Source organism: Hemicordylus capensis, chromosome 3 (assembly GCF_027244095.1).
Source record: "Hemicordylus capensis ecotype Gifberg chromosome 3, rHemCap1.1.pri, whole genome shotgun sequence".
Taxonomy (NCBI): domain Eukaryota; kingdom Metazoa; phylum Chordata; class Lepidosauria; order Squamata; family Cordylidae; genus Hemicordylus; species Hemicordylus capensis.
Window position 1 is genome coordinate 40794187 of NC_069659.1, and position 17046 is coordinate 40811232.

Here is a 17046-nt window from a genome sequence, read left to right on the forward strand (position 1 = left end):
ATTCCTTGCTTCACATACCTGGGGGTAGGCTCCTTCACTTGGGCACTAGGAAAGCTCATGAGGATCACCTTGTTCGAAACACACACTCATCTGTTTAAGTGCTGTCAAATCGGTGTGGACTCTTAGCAACCACATAGATGGATTCTCTCCAGGATGATCTGTCTTCAACTTGGACTTGAAGGTCTCTCAGTGGTGCATCCATTACTGTCGTAATCGAGTCCATCCACCTTGCAGCTGGTCGTCCTCTTCTTCTCTTTCCTTCAACTTTCCCTAGCATTATGGATTTTCAAGGGAGCTGGATTTTCACATAATGTGTCCGAAGTATGGTAGTTTGAGCCTGGTCATTTGTGCCTGGAGTGAAAACTCTGGATTGATTTGTTCTCTGATCAATTTCTTTGTTTTCCTGACTGTCCATGATATCCTCAAAGGTCTTCTCCAGCACCAAAGTTCAAAAGCATCAAGAGTTCTTCTATCTTGCTTCTTCAAAGTCCAGCTTTCACATCCATACAGTGTCACGGGAAAAACCATTGTCTGAACGATTCTAATCTTTGTAGGTATAGACACGGCACGGCATCTAAATATCCTTTCCAAGGCCTTCATTGCAACCTTACCAAGTGCTAGCATGTGGCGTATTTCTTGACTGCTGGATTCTTTAATGCTGGCGGTTGATTCTATCCACCACTTCAGTGTCTTCATTATCGATTCTGAGGCTGGTTGCTGTACCCGTTGTCATTAGTTTAGTCTTCTTGACATTTAGTCGTAGTCCCATTTTTTCACTGTGCTCCTTGACTTTCATTACTAGAGCTTGCAGATCATCCACATTCTCAGCTGTCAGAGTGGTGTCATCAGCATAGCGTAGGTTATTGATGTTTCTTCCTCCAACTTTAAAGCTGTGCTCATGTTCTTGCAATCCAGCTCCTCTCAGTATATGTTCAGCATAAAAGTTGAATAAATAAGGAGAAAGTATACAGCCTTATCTTACTCCTTTGCCGATCTGGAACCAGTCTGTTTCACCATGTTCCGTCTAGACTGTGGCTTCCTGTCCTGTGTATAGGTTTCTCATGAGAACAATGAGATGTTCTGGGATGCCCATTTTCCTAAGAATATTCCACAACTTGACATGGTGGTCAACACAATCGAAGGCTGTTCTGTAGTCAATGAAACACATAGTGACTTCTTTTTGGTATTCTTTGGCTTTCCCAATTATCCAGCGTGCATCAGCAATGATATCTCTTGTTCCTCAGCCTTTTCTGAAACCTTCTTGAACATCCAGCATTTCCCTTTCCACGTAGGACTCTAATCTGCATTGGATGATCCTGAGCATTATTTTGCTAGCATGTGAAATTAAGGATATTGTGTGATGGTTTGCATAATCTGTTAAGTCTCCTTTCTTTGGTATGGGTATGTAGACTGACCTCTTCCAATCTGTTGGCCACTGTGTCGTTCTCCAAATTTGCTGACAAGAGTTCATCTGCCATCCTTAAATTCCTTCAGACAAGAGGTGGCTATTATATACACGCAGGGCTCAAACTGTTTGAAGCCAAGCCACTAGCACAGCCTATCTATGTCACCCAGCTGGGTCCCTTTTCCAATTACTCCCCATTGGAGCTTGTCCAATCAAAATTTCTAAGAGCAGCCCTTCAAGTCCTAAGTCTCTAACGCCACCTTGCGACTGGAGACAGGCTTGATTAAAGTGGAGGCTAGAATGTGAATGGCCATGCCCAGTTACTGTCTATCTCTCTGCCCAGTTTGGTCTTGCCCCCCTAACCCTGAGTGATGACCTCCAATCCAATTGGAATGGACAATTATGATTAAAATATCATCCCTGGGCCTCTCCCCCTCCCTGCTATTTGACATTGGCTATGATCAGGCCAAAGCTCTCATCAAACAGCACATAACAGACACAATCTGACATAGGCAAAGCTCCAAACTTCCTCATTAGTGAAGGTCCCAGGAACTCTGCCTCTCCCATGGCATATCTAACACAATTGGAAGTCCCAAAGCACAGGAAGGCCTACACTCTGATGCGATGCCATGTCCCTCCCTCAGCCACGTCCCTCTCCACTTGAGGGACAAAAAGATCCCACTTTTGGAATGTCAATGTCCCTGCGACTCTGGACATATAGAAACAACAGAGCGTGTCCTTCTTCAGTGCTTGTACTACGGGGACATTCGCTCCACCCTCACCCTGCCGTTGCTACACAAGTACCCAGGTCAAATGGGACAATTTTACACCTCTTTACTGCTTTCTGATATCAGTCCTGCCATCACATATAGCATTGCCAGGTTTTGTATCGCAGTGGATGATGACTTCTAGTTCGTGCCCAGCACCCAGCTTTTCAGCTTAGTTCCAGCTTAATTCCAGCGTGCCGTTTGCTAGCTACCACAGAGCGCTTCATGATAATCTACCACCATTATAATTTTGCAGTTTAGCAGTCGCTCACACTTTACCTAAAAGTGATAAAATTTCTATCTTGCTTACAGCTGCCCTTGTATATTTTATATGCTTTTAATATAAATTTTGCTTTTTATGTAAATTTTTAATGCAATCCTTACTCCTTCATGTCTTTTTATGCCTTTTATGCCTTTTTATACCTTTTACCCTTTGCTTGTAAATGGTAATACTCACCAGATTCCCCTTTACAAGCATAGCCCTTCAAACCGCCAAACTAGTTCAAACCAGTTCAATCTAATGGACCAGCCAGTCAGAACTGAACCACAAAAATGGGTCCGTGAACCTGGTTCCAAGTTCCCTCCCTGGCATCTCTAAGATAGGGCTAAGAGAGACTGCTGCCTGTAACCTTGGAGAAGCCGCTGCTGGTCTGTGTAGACAATACTGAGTTAGATGGACCAATGGTCTGACACGGTAGAAGGCAGCTTCTGATGTGTGGGATCCAAAGATCTGGTTAGGCTTGCACTAGCCCAGTGGCATTTTGAACTATTTAGCTCTGAACAGCTAGCTCCCATGCCTCCTATTACAAATTGTTTTTGAAGCACTGCCCAGTTTTAAAGGCAGTCTGCCATGTTGGATATGGGTGTCTGTTTAAGAAAAACATACTCAAAGATTTGTTGTAATTAGTTGCATGGTTCTTTGTATCCCAGTTTGTTATGCACTCCATGAAGCTTATATTTTATTTTATTTATTTTTACATTTATATCCCGCTCTTCCTCCAAGGAGCCCAGAGCGGTGTATTACATACTTAAGTTTCTCCTCACAACAACCCTGTGAAGTAAGTTAGGCTGAGAGAGAAGTGACTGGCCCAGAGTCACCCAGCTAGTATCATAGCTGAATGGGGATTTGAACTTGGGTCTCCCCGGTCCTAGTCCAGCACTCTAACCACTACACCATGCTGTAATGTTATTATTAAAAGCTAATATTATTATTACAATAATTATATGCCACTTCTAAATTTATTTATTTTTCAGTTTTTATACCGCCTGTCATAATGTATCTCAAGGTGGTTTACAAAAGGTAAAATACAATAAAATTCCATAGAAGTTATATTTAAAACCTTAAAATCAACATTAAATACCATAAACACATTTTAAAAAAACAACAATTAAACAAATAAACCAAAGCAAGATAGCTGAGAAAAACTGGCAGCCTCTAAGAGTTAAAAGTCCCAGAGCATGGTCTAAGGGCGCACGAGACAGGCACCCAGCAGACAGTAAGCAGGTCTTGGTGTCGTCAGAGCCTGGACGGGAGACCCATCTCAAGACAGGGCTGTAGCTCATTGCTAAAACATCTGCTTGGCATGCAGGGGGTCCCAAGTTCTATCTCTGGCATCTCCAGGTAGGGCTGGGAAAGACCCTTGCCTGAAACATGGGATAGCCACTGCTAGTCAGCGTATGGAGAGGAGAGTTGGTCTTGCGTTAGCAAGCATGACTTGTCCCCTTAGCTAAGCAGGGTCAGCCCTGGTTGCATATGAATGGGAGACTAGAAGTGTGAGCATTGTAAGATATTCCCCTTAGGGGATGGAGCCACTCTGGGAAGAGCATCTAGGTTCCAAGTTCCCACCCTGGTGTCTCCAAGATAGGGCTGAGAGAGATTCCTGCCTGCAACCTTGGAGAAGCCGCTGCCAGTCTGTGAAGACAATACTGAACTAGATAGACCAATGGTCTGACTCAGTATATGGCAGCTTCCTATGTTCCTATGTAAAAGCCTGAATAAATAAAAGAGTCTTGAGGGTTTTTTAAAAGGCAGCCACAGATGTCAGATAGCGAATATTAACTAGGAGAGCATTCCAGAGCCTGGGGGCAACAACAGAGAAGGCACTGTCCTGTGTGCACAACAATTTAGCAAAACAATGAGGCTCTCCACATGAGCAGTGTCGAGAGCCTAACCGTGCTCTGCGGAGAGAGCTAACCCATGGGTGGTTGGCACCCTCGCCCTGGGCCACCCCCGAACCCCACAAGTGCAGTTATGGGGCTGCTGAAACTTCTTCCCTATGGAGAAAAACCTTAAAGCCACTTGTGGGGTGCTGGGGTGGCCCAAAGTGAGTGGTGGTGTAGTGCACAGAGGGTGCTAACCACCCCCATGGGTTGCTAACCTATGGGGTAGTGGGTTTTGTTGTTTCTGAAGTATTCTGAGTGTCGATTCTTTGGTAGCATATAAGATTTTCAATGACAAACCATGAATCCACTCTCATTGCTAACCTTAAAGACACATAAACTTCAAAAATCACTTAAAAATCAGCCCTTTGCCCAATTCCTTTCAAATAATTCTGATAGCTTTCTTGCCACCCTGGGAACTACCACCCACCACACTCCACTCTAGGACACCCTTTGCCCCCCGACATGAAGCTATACATTTGCTGCAATCCTCATTATTCTCTATGAGGAATTCAAAAATACTTTAAAAATCCACCAATAATCAGAGGAGTGTCCGATTGCCTTGGGATTTTGTGGGTGGTAGGCACCCCTGGGTGCCTACCACCCATCCCACTTTTGTGCCCCTAGGTGCTCCACAACAGGGGATATGGGCTGGTTTGGGTCCCATTATACCCTATGCGGAAAATAATTAAAAATATTTCAAATATTCATAAAAAATCATAGGGGTGTCCAAATGCTTCGGGTTTTGGGTGGTTGTTGGCACCCATGGATGCTCCACAATAGGGAATAATGGGCTGGTTTGAGTCCCATTATACCCTATGAGAAAAAATATAAATAAATTTCAAAAATTCATAAAAAATCGTATGAGTGTCCAATTGCTTTTGGATTTGGGTGGTAGGTACCCATGGGTGCCAGCTACCACCCCACCCACTTTTGGAGGTTCAAACCGGTTTGAATTCAAACCATACCAGAGGGGGTTTCGAGCAAAACCAAAACTGAACCACCCCCTCCTGGTTCAAACCCGATTTCGAATTCGAACCGAACCGGGCAAACCAGTTTTATGCAGATCCCTACACATGACTGGGAGAAACTGGGCTAGGCTCCCTTAGCCCGATTTCTCCTGCTCGTGGGAATAGTCTCAATAAATGGCAAAAATGTTGTCAGAATGGTTTATAAAGCAAAAAGTATGGGGAAATGGTTCCCTGTCTCTAGAGGGTTCACTGTCTTAATTTTTAAAAAAGCACCCACAAGGAAACAACAGCAACAGCCTCTGGTGAGAGAATATGCTAGGTTGAATAAAAAAGAGCCACCACTTTGAAAGGTGCCTCTTTTCCCAGTTCACAGGGGTTATAAGGTATGTCTTGTAGTCATATTTATAAGATATATGTGTGACCATGTACAGAATTGTTATAAAGAATAATAACCTCAGTAATATGCCTATCCACACCAAAAGTACAATAAAAATCAAACTGACAATTCAACCTGTAACCCAGAAAACCAGATGTGGCTTTATGCTGTGTATTCTAGTTTGAAATCTAGTTTGTTAATGTCTGAAATCTAGTTTGTTAATGTCAGAAAGAGAATTCATGAATGTTGTATACCTTCCACAACTCATGCAATATTTCAGGAGTTGTATGACACAATCATTTGAAAAGTAATTGCTGGCATCAGCTGAAGGGTTCATAAATACTGTATATTCCATATGCTCTCTCCTCCACAGGATTGCCAGTCAATAAACCATTTTGGTAAAATGCCTTATTCATGAACTTTTCAAAAGTAAATCCACATCATCCCATCAACAATACAATGTGATATCAAACAGCATAATCCTTTTAAAAATACTACATGGGAAGAAAGATCCTTGCATCTTTCATTTATTAGCAAATGGCACGAGTTGCAGTAGATGAACTAATCAAATTTTATACCATTTTAGTTTGGCAAACTGAATCAAAGCTTTGAAGGAGTTCTGATATCTACATGGAGCATCCATGTGCACAAAGACTCCCCCATTCACTTCAGTGCTAGAAATGCACTTGGAAAAGGCAGTAAGCTATTTTAATGCTCCAGACTTTATATTTAGCATCACTTTACCTTTGCTGCACTACACTGATTCAAATTAAATTATGTACCAAAATAGAAAGAACAGAAGAGATCCACTCACTGACAGAGGCCTAGTTCACATGATGGATAAACTATGGGTTTGTCCATTGGGAACATGAGTTAGACCTGTGCACTTTCTCGTCCCCGCTTCTCGTTCTTCCTTATCTCACACTTCACCGGACATCCTGGCTTGTTAAACCATAACTTCCTGACTCATGCAAAGCCACGAACTGTGGTCTAATTCTTACTTACAAACTATGATAGGAAGCCAGCTTCAAACTATGGTTTCATGTTCTGGTTTGTAAGCCAGAATTAAGCAACATGCCCTGCCTTCACATGAGCAGCAGAACCATGGTTTAACAAGCCAGAATTGAAAAGCCACAGAGCTAAGAGGAGGACAGAGCACATGGTCATGTGAACCAGGCCAAATATATTGTTGGTACTTCCACAACAACTAGAACCTTATAGGACATCTTCATTACTTTAAATGGGACACTTTTGCTTTTCTCCTGCAAAACCCAGGACATTAATTCTGATAACAGTCAAGCACAAATGAGATGAATGTTGGGTAGTCAGAATTCCTGCTTTAATTTACCTTTAGCAGATTGCAAAAGGTAGTGCTTGAATGGTTAGTCAGGAATACATGTCCAAAAATGGGCAGACCCACATGTGTAAGTCTTCCTCCCTTACATGCTCTAACAATGTATTAATAGTCATAAGCCTATTAATAGTCATAAGCACAAGTCTGAATCATGTTCCCAATGGACAAACCCATAGTTTATCCATCATGTGAACTAGGCCTCTGTCAGTGAGTTCTTTCTTTCAGTGAGAACTCTTTCTGTCAGTGAGTTCTCTTCTGTTCTTTCTATTTTGGTACATAATTTAATTTGAATCAGTGTAGTGCAGCAAAGGTAAAGTGATGCTAAATATAAAGTCTGGAGCATTAAAATCACTTACTGCCTTTAATAATATGTTAAAGGTTACCAGCTGACATGCCAGGATCTTCCATCATTCTCATCTTCCAGGGCATACAATTTTCAAAGATCTTTTCCTTCCTTTTGCAGCTGTCTGTGCCTCCCAAAACTATGTCACTCCACCCTCAGAGACATAGTTTTGAGAGGCATAGGAAGCAGCAAAGCAAAGGGCTAACAGAAAAAATTGTTCAACACCCCCCCCCACACACACACACACCAGAAAACTCTGGTGCGTTGGCACAGGGCTAATCTGGATGTCAGCCACTATCTTTTTCCTTTGACAATTTACTGTCTACATTACTGAAAGAGAAGGAAATTGTGATTTATTCCTGTGCACTCAAAAAGCATCCAATGTCTCAAGTCATTATTTCACTCGTGTCTCTTTTAACGACTTTCAGTATGCTGCTTTACCTTTCCAAATGGAATACAATTCATTTTTTTACTGTATTTTTTTTTATAATCCATCTTTCAGGTGTATTAATTTTTCCTTTTTCATGACACATGCTTGAGTCTGCTGTGGATTTCTTTTCAATTAATTCTTTCGGGATGGTGGTGGGGTTTTTTTTACATATAAGTTTCACTACAAATCCTGAAATGACCTACTCAACAAGCCATAGCTTTATGAGCTCTCTGGAAGCATTGATGTTTTTTTGCTATTAAAGGGCAAAAATTATCTAGGACATCTGTGGGATAGCAGCTTTTGACAACAAAAAATATAAAGTAGGCAGTCCTTTAAATGTTTCACTGGTGCAAACACGGACTGCAACCTTAGATATTTTATGAGGTTTTGTGTGTTTTACGTCGTCTTGAAGCACTGTCATTAAAGGAAGCATATTTTGCTGTAATGGTCAAAAATAAATATGATTTTAAAATATGCCTCTTTATAAATGGCTTCTACTGTTTGATTAATTGTCTGTCTATCCTGGAAGTAGTAGCTGTTCAAATGTTAAAAGGGAAGAATGATGATGTGCCTACACAGCTGCATGAACATTTACAACCTTCCCAGCCATATGTTCATGTCAGCCTTAACTAAACTTATTTTCAATTTGCATCTTTTTTTCTTTCTTTCCTCCATTTGGGCATAAACAATAGTCACCGAACATATGTACAATCTCATGAGACATCGTATACAATAGTTAGATTTAGGGTGTGTAAGAAGATTAGTAGCAGGTATGAATTCACAACTGAAAGAGTCTGAAATACAGACTTCTCCAGTTAGAAAAGCCTTACCCCACTGCAGCTGGGGATGCTGGGAGCTGTAGTGAACAACATCTGGGAATCCCTGTTAGAGGGAACAGTGGTCTCAACTCTTCTTTCAAGAAAAAGAATTCCTCTTTGAGAAGGAGAAGAGGCAAATATGACAGGAAGGATCATGAACCAGAAAGGCTTTGTCAGTCATTTCCTGCTAGGGAACATAGGACTTGTAGTTTCTATAGCTTCCACATTGAATCAGGAGCAAGTTTCATGTTCCATACCTGTTATTTCCTGTTTTTAGAAGCCATGGGCATCCGCAGGAATTTTTCCAAGTGGGATCAAAGTAAATTCATACAAATATATGCATATTTTATACATATAATTAACCTGGCTATGCATCCGGGTGGGGGACAACTGTCCCCTTTGCCAGTAGTTACCCACTTCTCAACAATACCTTGTGCAAGGTGGGGAAATTGCTTAGGAAAGCAGAGAGGGTGCCTCAGCCATTCATTTACTTTTAGATTCCTTAATCATAATTTTAAAAAGTGGTGGTGGGTGGGTTCCAAGCATTTTCCAGGAAAGTTTAAATAAACTGAACAGGTTTTATGGTGATCTGGAGGGAGTTCGTTCATCATTAAAGAAGATTACCTGTGGTTTTGTAGGAAGGAGAGCATTTAGTTTACTAATACTGTCTTGTATGCCTGCACATACTACAGTATCCACATAATCTCTAGGTTCAGAATTTGGGATTGGTCTTGCATAGCAAAATAGCTTTTCTAAGTGTAATTATTTTATCTCTTTGCTGATCTACAATAGCCATATGTAATGCAACACTGTATCTTCATAGTATGAATTTTTTTCCAGTGCTAATTGTGGTTTGTTGAATATTTTAAAAGATTGCACTATATATATGGGAGAAGGGCAATGGACCGCACCTCACCCCAGTGCCTGAGTTTTGTACGGAAGACTTAGACTCTCCTAAGGCTGCTCACTGTGCTACTACATTCACTAATTTCCTTCCACTTTGTGTAAGTATGTATGTATGTATCATATTTCTATTCCGCCCAAAATGCAAGTATTTCTAGATTATTCCCTCCTTTAAGATACAAAAGTAAGTTAACAACCCAAAGTTTAAGACTTTGCAAGATTGCCCTGATAACTGAGCAAGAGGCACCTTTTAAAGTGGTGATTGTGTTACATTAAACAGGGGAGGAGCAACTGTCCCTATTCATCCTAGGATAATGCTTTTCCCCAAGGGCTGTTTCTGGTGTCTCCTTTGTGTTTCTTTTTAGATTGTGATCCCCTTTGAAACTGAAAACCATTTCCTCAATCTTTTTCTTTTTTCATCCTTTTTACTGTTAAACTTTCATGAACTTTCTGTTGAAAAGTGGTATATAAATAATCTTATTAGCTTTTGAAACAAAGCATACTGCTTCCTTTGAAAACTGTGTGATATGCTTTCTCATACTGAAAGTATATTCATTCTCTTAAATTCCCAAGTGAAATTGAAGACCAGTTCTAAACTTTGTATATCATAGTTTAAGAATGAAAAATCCCTAACAATTGTTTCCAGTTTGTTCATTATTGATACTGAGACTGTTTTATTAAATTAAGATCATATTGATTAAATAGCTAAGAACCGATTATCACTTTCTGGAAGCTCTGATGAATCAAGATAGAAACCTTGATTCATAGTATGTTTGCTTCTGTGAACTTGGATTCAAAGACCCTTACAAGTAGTGCCCTGTGCCCAGGGGAGATTTGTATGCACTAGGGATGTGCACGGGATGGTTTGGCCAGTTCAGTTAGAATCTGGACCGCATTCGAATCAACCTGGTCCAGTTCTGAGTCAGGCTGAACTGGTTCACGGAGCAGTTTGGGGATATAGTTGTTAAGGGGAATCCAGTGAGGGTTCCCCTTTACAAGTAAAGGGGCATTCCCCATCCTAAAGCATTCCCTATCATATTCGGAGGGGGAGGCTACTTTGTAGGTATGAGAGAAAGGGTACTTTGTACCTTTTCTGAGGAGGTGGTGGAGACAGCGGTGGTGGCAGCTCCTCCAAGCCTCCCGCTGGTCTCCTAAAAGAAAAACTGGGCTGGCTACGGCCCGGTTTGGACCTCCACACATGTGTAGAGGCCCGAATTGGGCTGTAGGCAACCCAGACTGCCCTTCAGCAGGCCAGCAGGGGGCTTGGAGGAACCCCCACTGCCACCAGCAACCTCTGCCACCACCTGAGATAGGGTACTTTGTACCCTTTCTCTCGTGCCCCCTTCCCCGGCCTTAGGATAGGGAATACCCTTTTGAATGTCATCAGATTCTCCTCTACAAGTATATCCCTTAACAGGCTCAGACCAATTTTTGTAGAACCAGGGCTGGTCCAGTTCAGACTTGGACCAGCCGAACCGAGCCAGTTTGAATCGAACTGGCTCGCACATCCATTAAACAGCATATTCTTAAACAGCAGCCCCATGCCACATGGAAAATGTATTTTGAAACTGAGAAGAGTTTCATATACTATGATATAGTATGTGGGTCTGCTGATCAAAGGGAAGAAGTCAAAAATTTCACTGGGCACCCAACGTCATGTGCATATCTAAAGTAGCTCTGTTGATCCTACCTGTGGTAAAATATATATAACATGTTCAGAATAAGGATGTGATCCAGCCAGAGAGAAGTACTTCAAAATCCCATTAATTTCAATAGGAGAATTAAACACATATTTATATTCCTCCCTTTGAAATCAATGGGACTTGGCAGCGCATTTCTTTTGGCTGGAGCATACCCTAAATATTCATATTGCTACAGTTAAGAATTTCCTCTTGTTCATTTGGTTCCCTAATGTGTGATATCTGACTTCAATCAGAATTCCAATTAGAATTTTAGTGGAAAACATTGCTGGACAACACTGACTTGGTTTAAATTATTTAAATTTGAGAAATAGAAAATGTATCTTAAAATGCTTTTTAAATATATTGTAGCATACTATGTTTCAAAAGTGTTTATTTACAAAGACAAATGCATTTTATAAACTTGATTGGGGGAAAAAATGTGGATGGCATTTTATTTTTAGGGAGATCCTGTGAAGAAAACGGATATCTTTGTTGCTGTAAAAACCTGCAGGAAATTCCATGGAGATAGAAGTAAGTTCTGAATTTAAGGATACTAGCTGAACCTGCACAGAGCATCTGTGTATTAGGACTTTGTTACTCTCCTTGCCCTCCACCACAGCCCCCACTTTATTTATTGCTCTGTGTCAGCCACCCACTCTCAGCCGCCCCCTCCCACTTGCTCGCTCACCCTCTTCCCGCTGCTCACTTGCTCACTCTCTATTTGCTCCTTCACACACACCCTCTCCAATGCTCACTCGCCCCCCTCTCTGCCACTCACCTCGCCCTCTCCCCGCTTGCCTCACTCACTCACCCCCTCCCCGCTACTCTTCCCTGTCTACCTATGGAATCCCTACTGCCCAATCACCACAGTGCTTCTGTTCTGTTTCCTCCAAATGATAAAGCACTGTGTAGGCAGGGCTTGCCACATACAACCTTCGTGTATTAGATATATAGATTTGTATATACAATCATTTCTGAAAACCTTCTAACTGGGATTTTAAGAGGCACCTTTTAAAGTGGTGGTTCTCTTATATTTAGCAGAAGCTTTTCCACACTGGACTTTTACAGTGCTTTTGCACATTGAGGCTTGGGGTGCATTCATATGAGTGTGGGATTTCGTCCAAATTCAGCACTGAGACAGCAAGGTACTGTTCATATAGCAAGCAGAATTATTTAGGTTTTATCTTTACGAATGGAGCTTAACCCAGAGTATCTGTGTCCAAAAAGGTTGCATTTTCTAAAACGTTTTCCTGGGATACTCCATCATTCTGCGGAGTCTGATTCTGATGTGTGGAGAGACTTCACAGATAAAGTGGATGAAGATGAGATGGAGGTATGGCTTAACCGAGTGTCTGCTAACATGATAGCACTCTGGGCAGACATGAGTCCTGTGCTCTGGAGTCAACTTCCGCTCATTCATTTCTATTTTCCCCCTTTAATTTTTAAAATCTTCCTTCCCGAAAAGCCTGACTCTTTTTAAAAAAAGACTAATTTGCCATGGATCTTGCGCAAGGCTGCAACCTTTCTCTGTAGCCAAGTGCAAAGTTTCTTAACATAGAGGTCAGTTGAAAATTAGCAAAAGATTGTACGTTGGGACAGATCAGCCATGGAGCTCTGAAACCAGGCACAGTTGTAGCACAGGATAGCAGGACTATGTGTATTACATTTGAAGCTGTTGGGTCAATCGATTTGATTTTTAAGAAAAAAATTTAGACAGGAGTGGTGCTTCACTTCTTTGTTTCCCTGTTGATCTTGTGTAAGCCTGCCACCTAGTGGCCAATGGCAGTCTTGCACAAGATCAATAAGGAAATTAAAAAAACAAAGTGAAAGACCTCTCTTAAAAAAATATTTAAAATCAAGCAATTGACTGATCAGCTTCAAATTTAGTGCACAGAGTTCTGCTACCCTTTGCTAAAACTATGCCTGGTTTCAGAACTCCATGGCCAGCTCTTCTCAACTAATGGATTTTTTTCTAATTTTCTATTGACCTCTGTGTTTAAAAACCTTGTAGCTATCTATAGAAACACATGGTAGCCATGTACAAGACTCACACAGAATTAATTTTCTTTAGAAATGAGTCAAACTTTTATGATTTTTTTTCAAACAGCAAAGACTGAAAATAATGCAGGGTCTCCACCACATATGCACACATACCTGTACTTCTCTACATGCGCACTTGCATAGGAAGGTGGGCTGCCTGCTCCTCTGCAACCCCACTGGCTAGCAGTGGGCCAGAAGAACAACAGGGAGAGCATGCAGTATGAACAATCCTTGCTTGGAAACAACCTAAGGAACCGTAACCAAACTTCAGAAGATATAGGAATATGAGTGGCCACAACTTTACTCCGATGCCTAAAAACATTTAATCTGGATTGTGATCCGTTGAGCTCCATTTGAAATGGGTTCTGCGCCAGTGTTCCCTCTAAGGCGTGCGCACGTATGCACGTTCACACATTTTTAAATTTCTGCTCAGTTAATTTTAGATCCCACTCAGGTTGAACCACTAAGGCCCCATTCTGAATACATGTTGCACACACTGCCTTGGTACTGCCGCCCAAAACAAAATTCATTCTGCACACAGAGGGGAAAAAATTAGAGAGAACACTGTTCTGTGCCAGCACAGAATCCCTCGGTGTGGAATACCACAACTCCTCGTGGTATTTCACCCGCACCCCATGTGATCATATGGTTGCTATTTAAGGTGGGAAGAAATGCTGCTCCCTCAGTTCCTTTTTGACCTCTGTGGTGTTTCAGCCCTGCCCCATATGACCACGTGGTTGCTATTTAAGGTGGGAAGAAATGCTGCTTCCTCAGTTCCTTTTTGACTGCTGTAGCGATCTGTCACTTGATTGCTGTGGCTCCTCATTTTGATTCCCTCATCGGTGAGAGTTTCTATTTAAAAAAAACAAAAAAAGGACAGGTTTTTTTTAGTTGACTTTGGACTTTGAATATTGATGACGAACTTGGATGAACCAAAGAAAGTGGACAAAAAAGCAGGAAAGAAAACCTTTAAACGCTGTTCTGAGTGTGGTGCTAGACTACCTTCTCGGGACGGCCATGACCTGTGCCTTATCTGCCTTGGAGAAGCACACAATACCTCAACATGTAAAGTCTGTATGAATTTTTCAAAATGGACTAGGTGCAATAGAGAGCTTCGCTTGTGAGCTGCCCTTTATGATGCCTTAAGTCCCCCGGTTCTGTCATCATCGAAGTACAGAGTGGGCTCATCAACTATGTCTCTGGTCCCAAAGACTACATGTGATCAGTCTGAATCCTTGGTGCATCCATTTAAATCACCAAAGCCACTGGAACTATCAAAAGTCAGCACGGCAGAGGTCGAGGCTTCAGAGACTTCAAAGAAAGGTGTCGGCAAAGAAGCCTTCGCTGTCGAACCTCCAGGAAGTCATCATAACATTAGTATCAAGATGTTTGATGCCAAAAGTACTGCCAACTGAACATCCATCAACCCCTAGAGGGCTCTCAACATCAGTTGACTCACAGGGCTTCTCCACATCTAAGCCTTCGATATTGACACAGGGTCGGAATACCCCGATACCTTGTCCAACTGAAGCCCTTGACTCAGAGGCCGACACTGACTTTGACCTTGATGCCGATGCCCTCTTCAGCGCTTAGGACAATGTCTTTCTCTCTGGCCATGACACCTATTCAGTTGCTGTTGACACCCTTTGTCTTAGATGCCGTATTAACTCTTAACATTCTGATAGTGATGGGATTGAAGCAGGTCACTCCGAAGCAGGTCACATCAAGAGCCTGTAATCTTTGATATTGAGAATGATTAAAATGATGATTTAGGAGATACGAGTCTGCATCCGACAACTGCACAAACCCTGCTCTTTATATTAGACTCTAATATTAGCACACCTTCAATGTTGACTTTCAAAGAATTCTTGTCACGGGAGTCCTACGGGAGTCAGCATTGATATTGTTACCTGTGCAATCCAGGCCCCTAGTCTATTATGCTCTTACTGCTGCACATCTGGCCACTACCACTAGTAGGCACTCATATGGTTTCTCCCATGCATCAGCTTCTACCCAATGGCCACCTGCCTTGAGCTTGCATTTTCCGGGTCTTACCTACAACTGTCAGGAAGACAGGTCTTGGAGAACTTCCAACTTCGACAGACAGAACACCTTAACGGCTGCCCTGGCATGTGCAGTACCATTAAGAACATTGCTGACATTCTTCCTCCTTGCCAAGAGAACAGCTGCAACTAAACATACTCTACCAATTCCTCAAGAGGTGGTCAAGCCCATGGTGGCCACACACACCGTGCAAACGCAGACAAGACCCAGACTGGATCTAGACAAATTGCATCCACTGAGACTCAAACTCTGGCACCCCAATCTCCTCCAAGGTCACCAATACCACCAGACCCTGTGCTAGTTTCTTCCCCTGCTCAATCTGGGAGCCATCATGGCGCCTCAGTTTTTGAATCCGATGGTAGGGGGTTTATAGGATCCATTTCCAGAAGTAGTTACCCATGCCCATGTTTCTCCAACTGAGAAGATAAAGGCTTACCGCATTCAAATCAAAGAGATGGCTGAGGCCTTAGGATTAGATCTCAAGACTCAGTCTGTGACAACGGATGATCAACTATAACTTCATGGCCAGATCTCTTTCTGCACAACAGTAGGCCTTCCGGTTCTTCCAGTGATTTCTAGAGCGGCACAACATGCTTGGGAGATGGTGCACATTTCAACCCCAACATAAAAAAGGCTAGAGGGTCTTTACAGGGTTCAGGAAGGTGACAACACTTACCTGCAGAAACATCTGGTGCCTAATTTGCTCGTTATAGACTGCGCCACTACATCGAAATCTGGATGTAGACACAGCACTCCTGCAGACAAAGAGGGCAGGAAGTTAGATGTGATGAGCAGGGAATTTTATTCTACAGCCTGCCTATCAGTTAAGATTGCCAATTACTCCTCCTGCATGATGAAATAACAATTCACTATGGGATACTCTGGAACCAGATTTGGACAAGCTCTCTCCAGAGCAGCTTAAAACTCACTTTAGGCAAACCTTAGCAAAATCTACAGTGCTTACTCGTCAACAAAGTATGGTGAAGCATCTGGCTGAAATGGCATCTGCGAGGCCTGGCATGGCCTAGGGCCTCACAGAGGCCATTTGAGCATGTGTGGCGGCCATTTTGTTAGCGGTGGCCATTTAAAAAAATTAATTTTAAAAAATGGCACCATCTTCAAGTGGCGCCCGTGGCACGTGCCTTGCCTGCCCCACCCTAGATATGCTCCCGAATGTGATCCTGTAGGTATTTGAACTTCAAATTGGGAATCTGCTTTCAGATTGGTATAGAGAACTAACTGGATGTTCTTATGGTAGAGAGGTGTCATTTATCACTCAGATTTATTTTGAAGCCATTGGGATGAGGAGACTAACAGCTCTTGTATGGTTTTTAAAAGGCATCTACTGAGGCTGGACAAAAGGCTTTACAGTATGTTTCAAGTCTTTCAGGATGAACATTGCAATGAAAACATAAAGAATGTTTAGATTAATGATTTCATTCATGTTGGATGGAACTCCTGTAATTCAGATCAGGCAAAACAAAAATAAGGTAATAACTGCACTCCAGGAGTAATTAGAAGGCATGTGGCAATACTGAACACATATCAGGGAAATTCATTCTAAGCTGCACCTTCTCCAAGGAGTCATGGTCTCCTCCCTGAGCCTACAAGTTATAGTCTACACTTATTGAACATATAATGGTGATAATTCCCAAGCTAACCATGATTTCGCTGTAGTTGTTAATTTTCAGTTTTTAAAGGCAGGATTAATGTTCAGGTTTAATGTTTTGGAG

General features: G+C 42.1%; 1 protein-coding gene across 1 annotated transcript in view; it reads left to right on the forward strand.

Moving 5' to 3' along the window:
- Positions 1-17046, forward strand: part of B3GLCT (beta 3-glucosyltransferase) — a 139239-nt gene that overhangs the window by 75781 nt on the left and 46412 nt on the right. Inside the window, exons 9-10 of the mRNA XM_053310801.1 lie at positions 9497-9628; positions 11671-11740. Coding sequence (XP_053166776.1) covers positions 9497-9628; positions 11671-11740 — 202 coding nt within the window. The remainder of the gene's footprint in view (positions 1-9496; positions 9629-11670; positions 11741-17046) is intronic.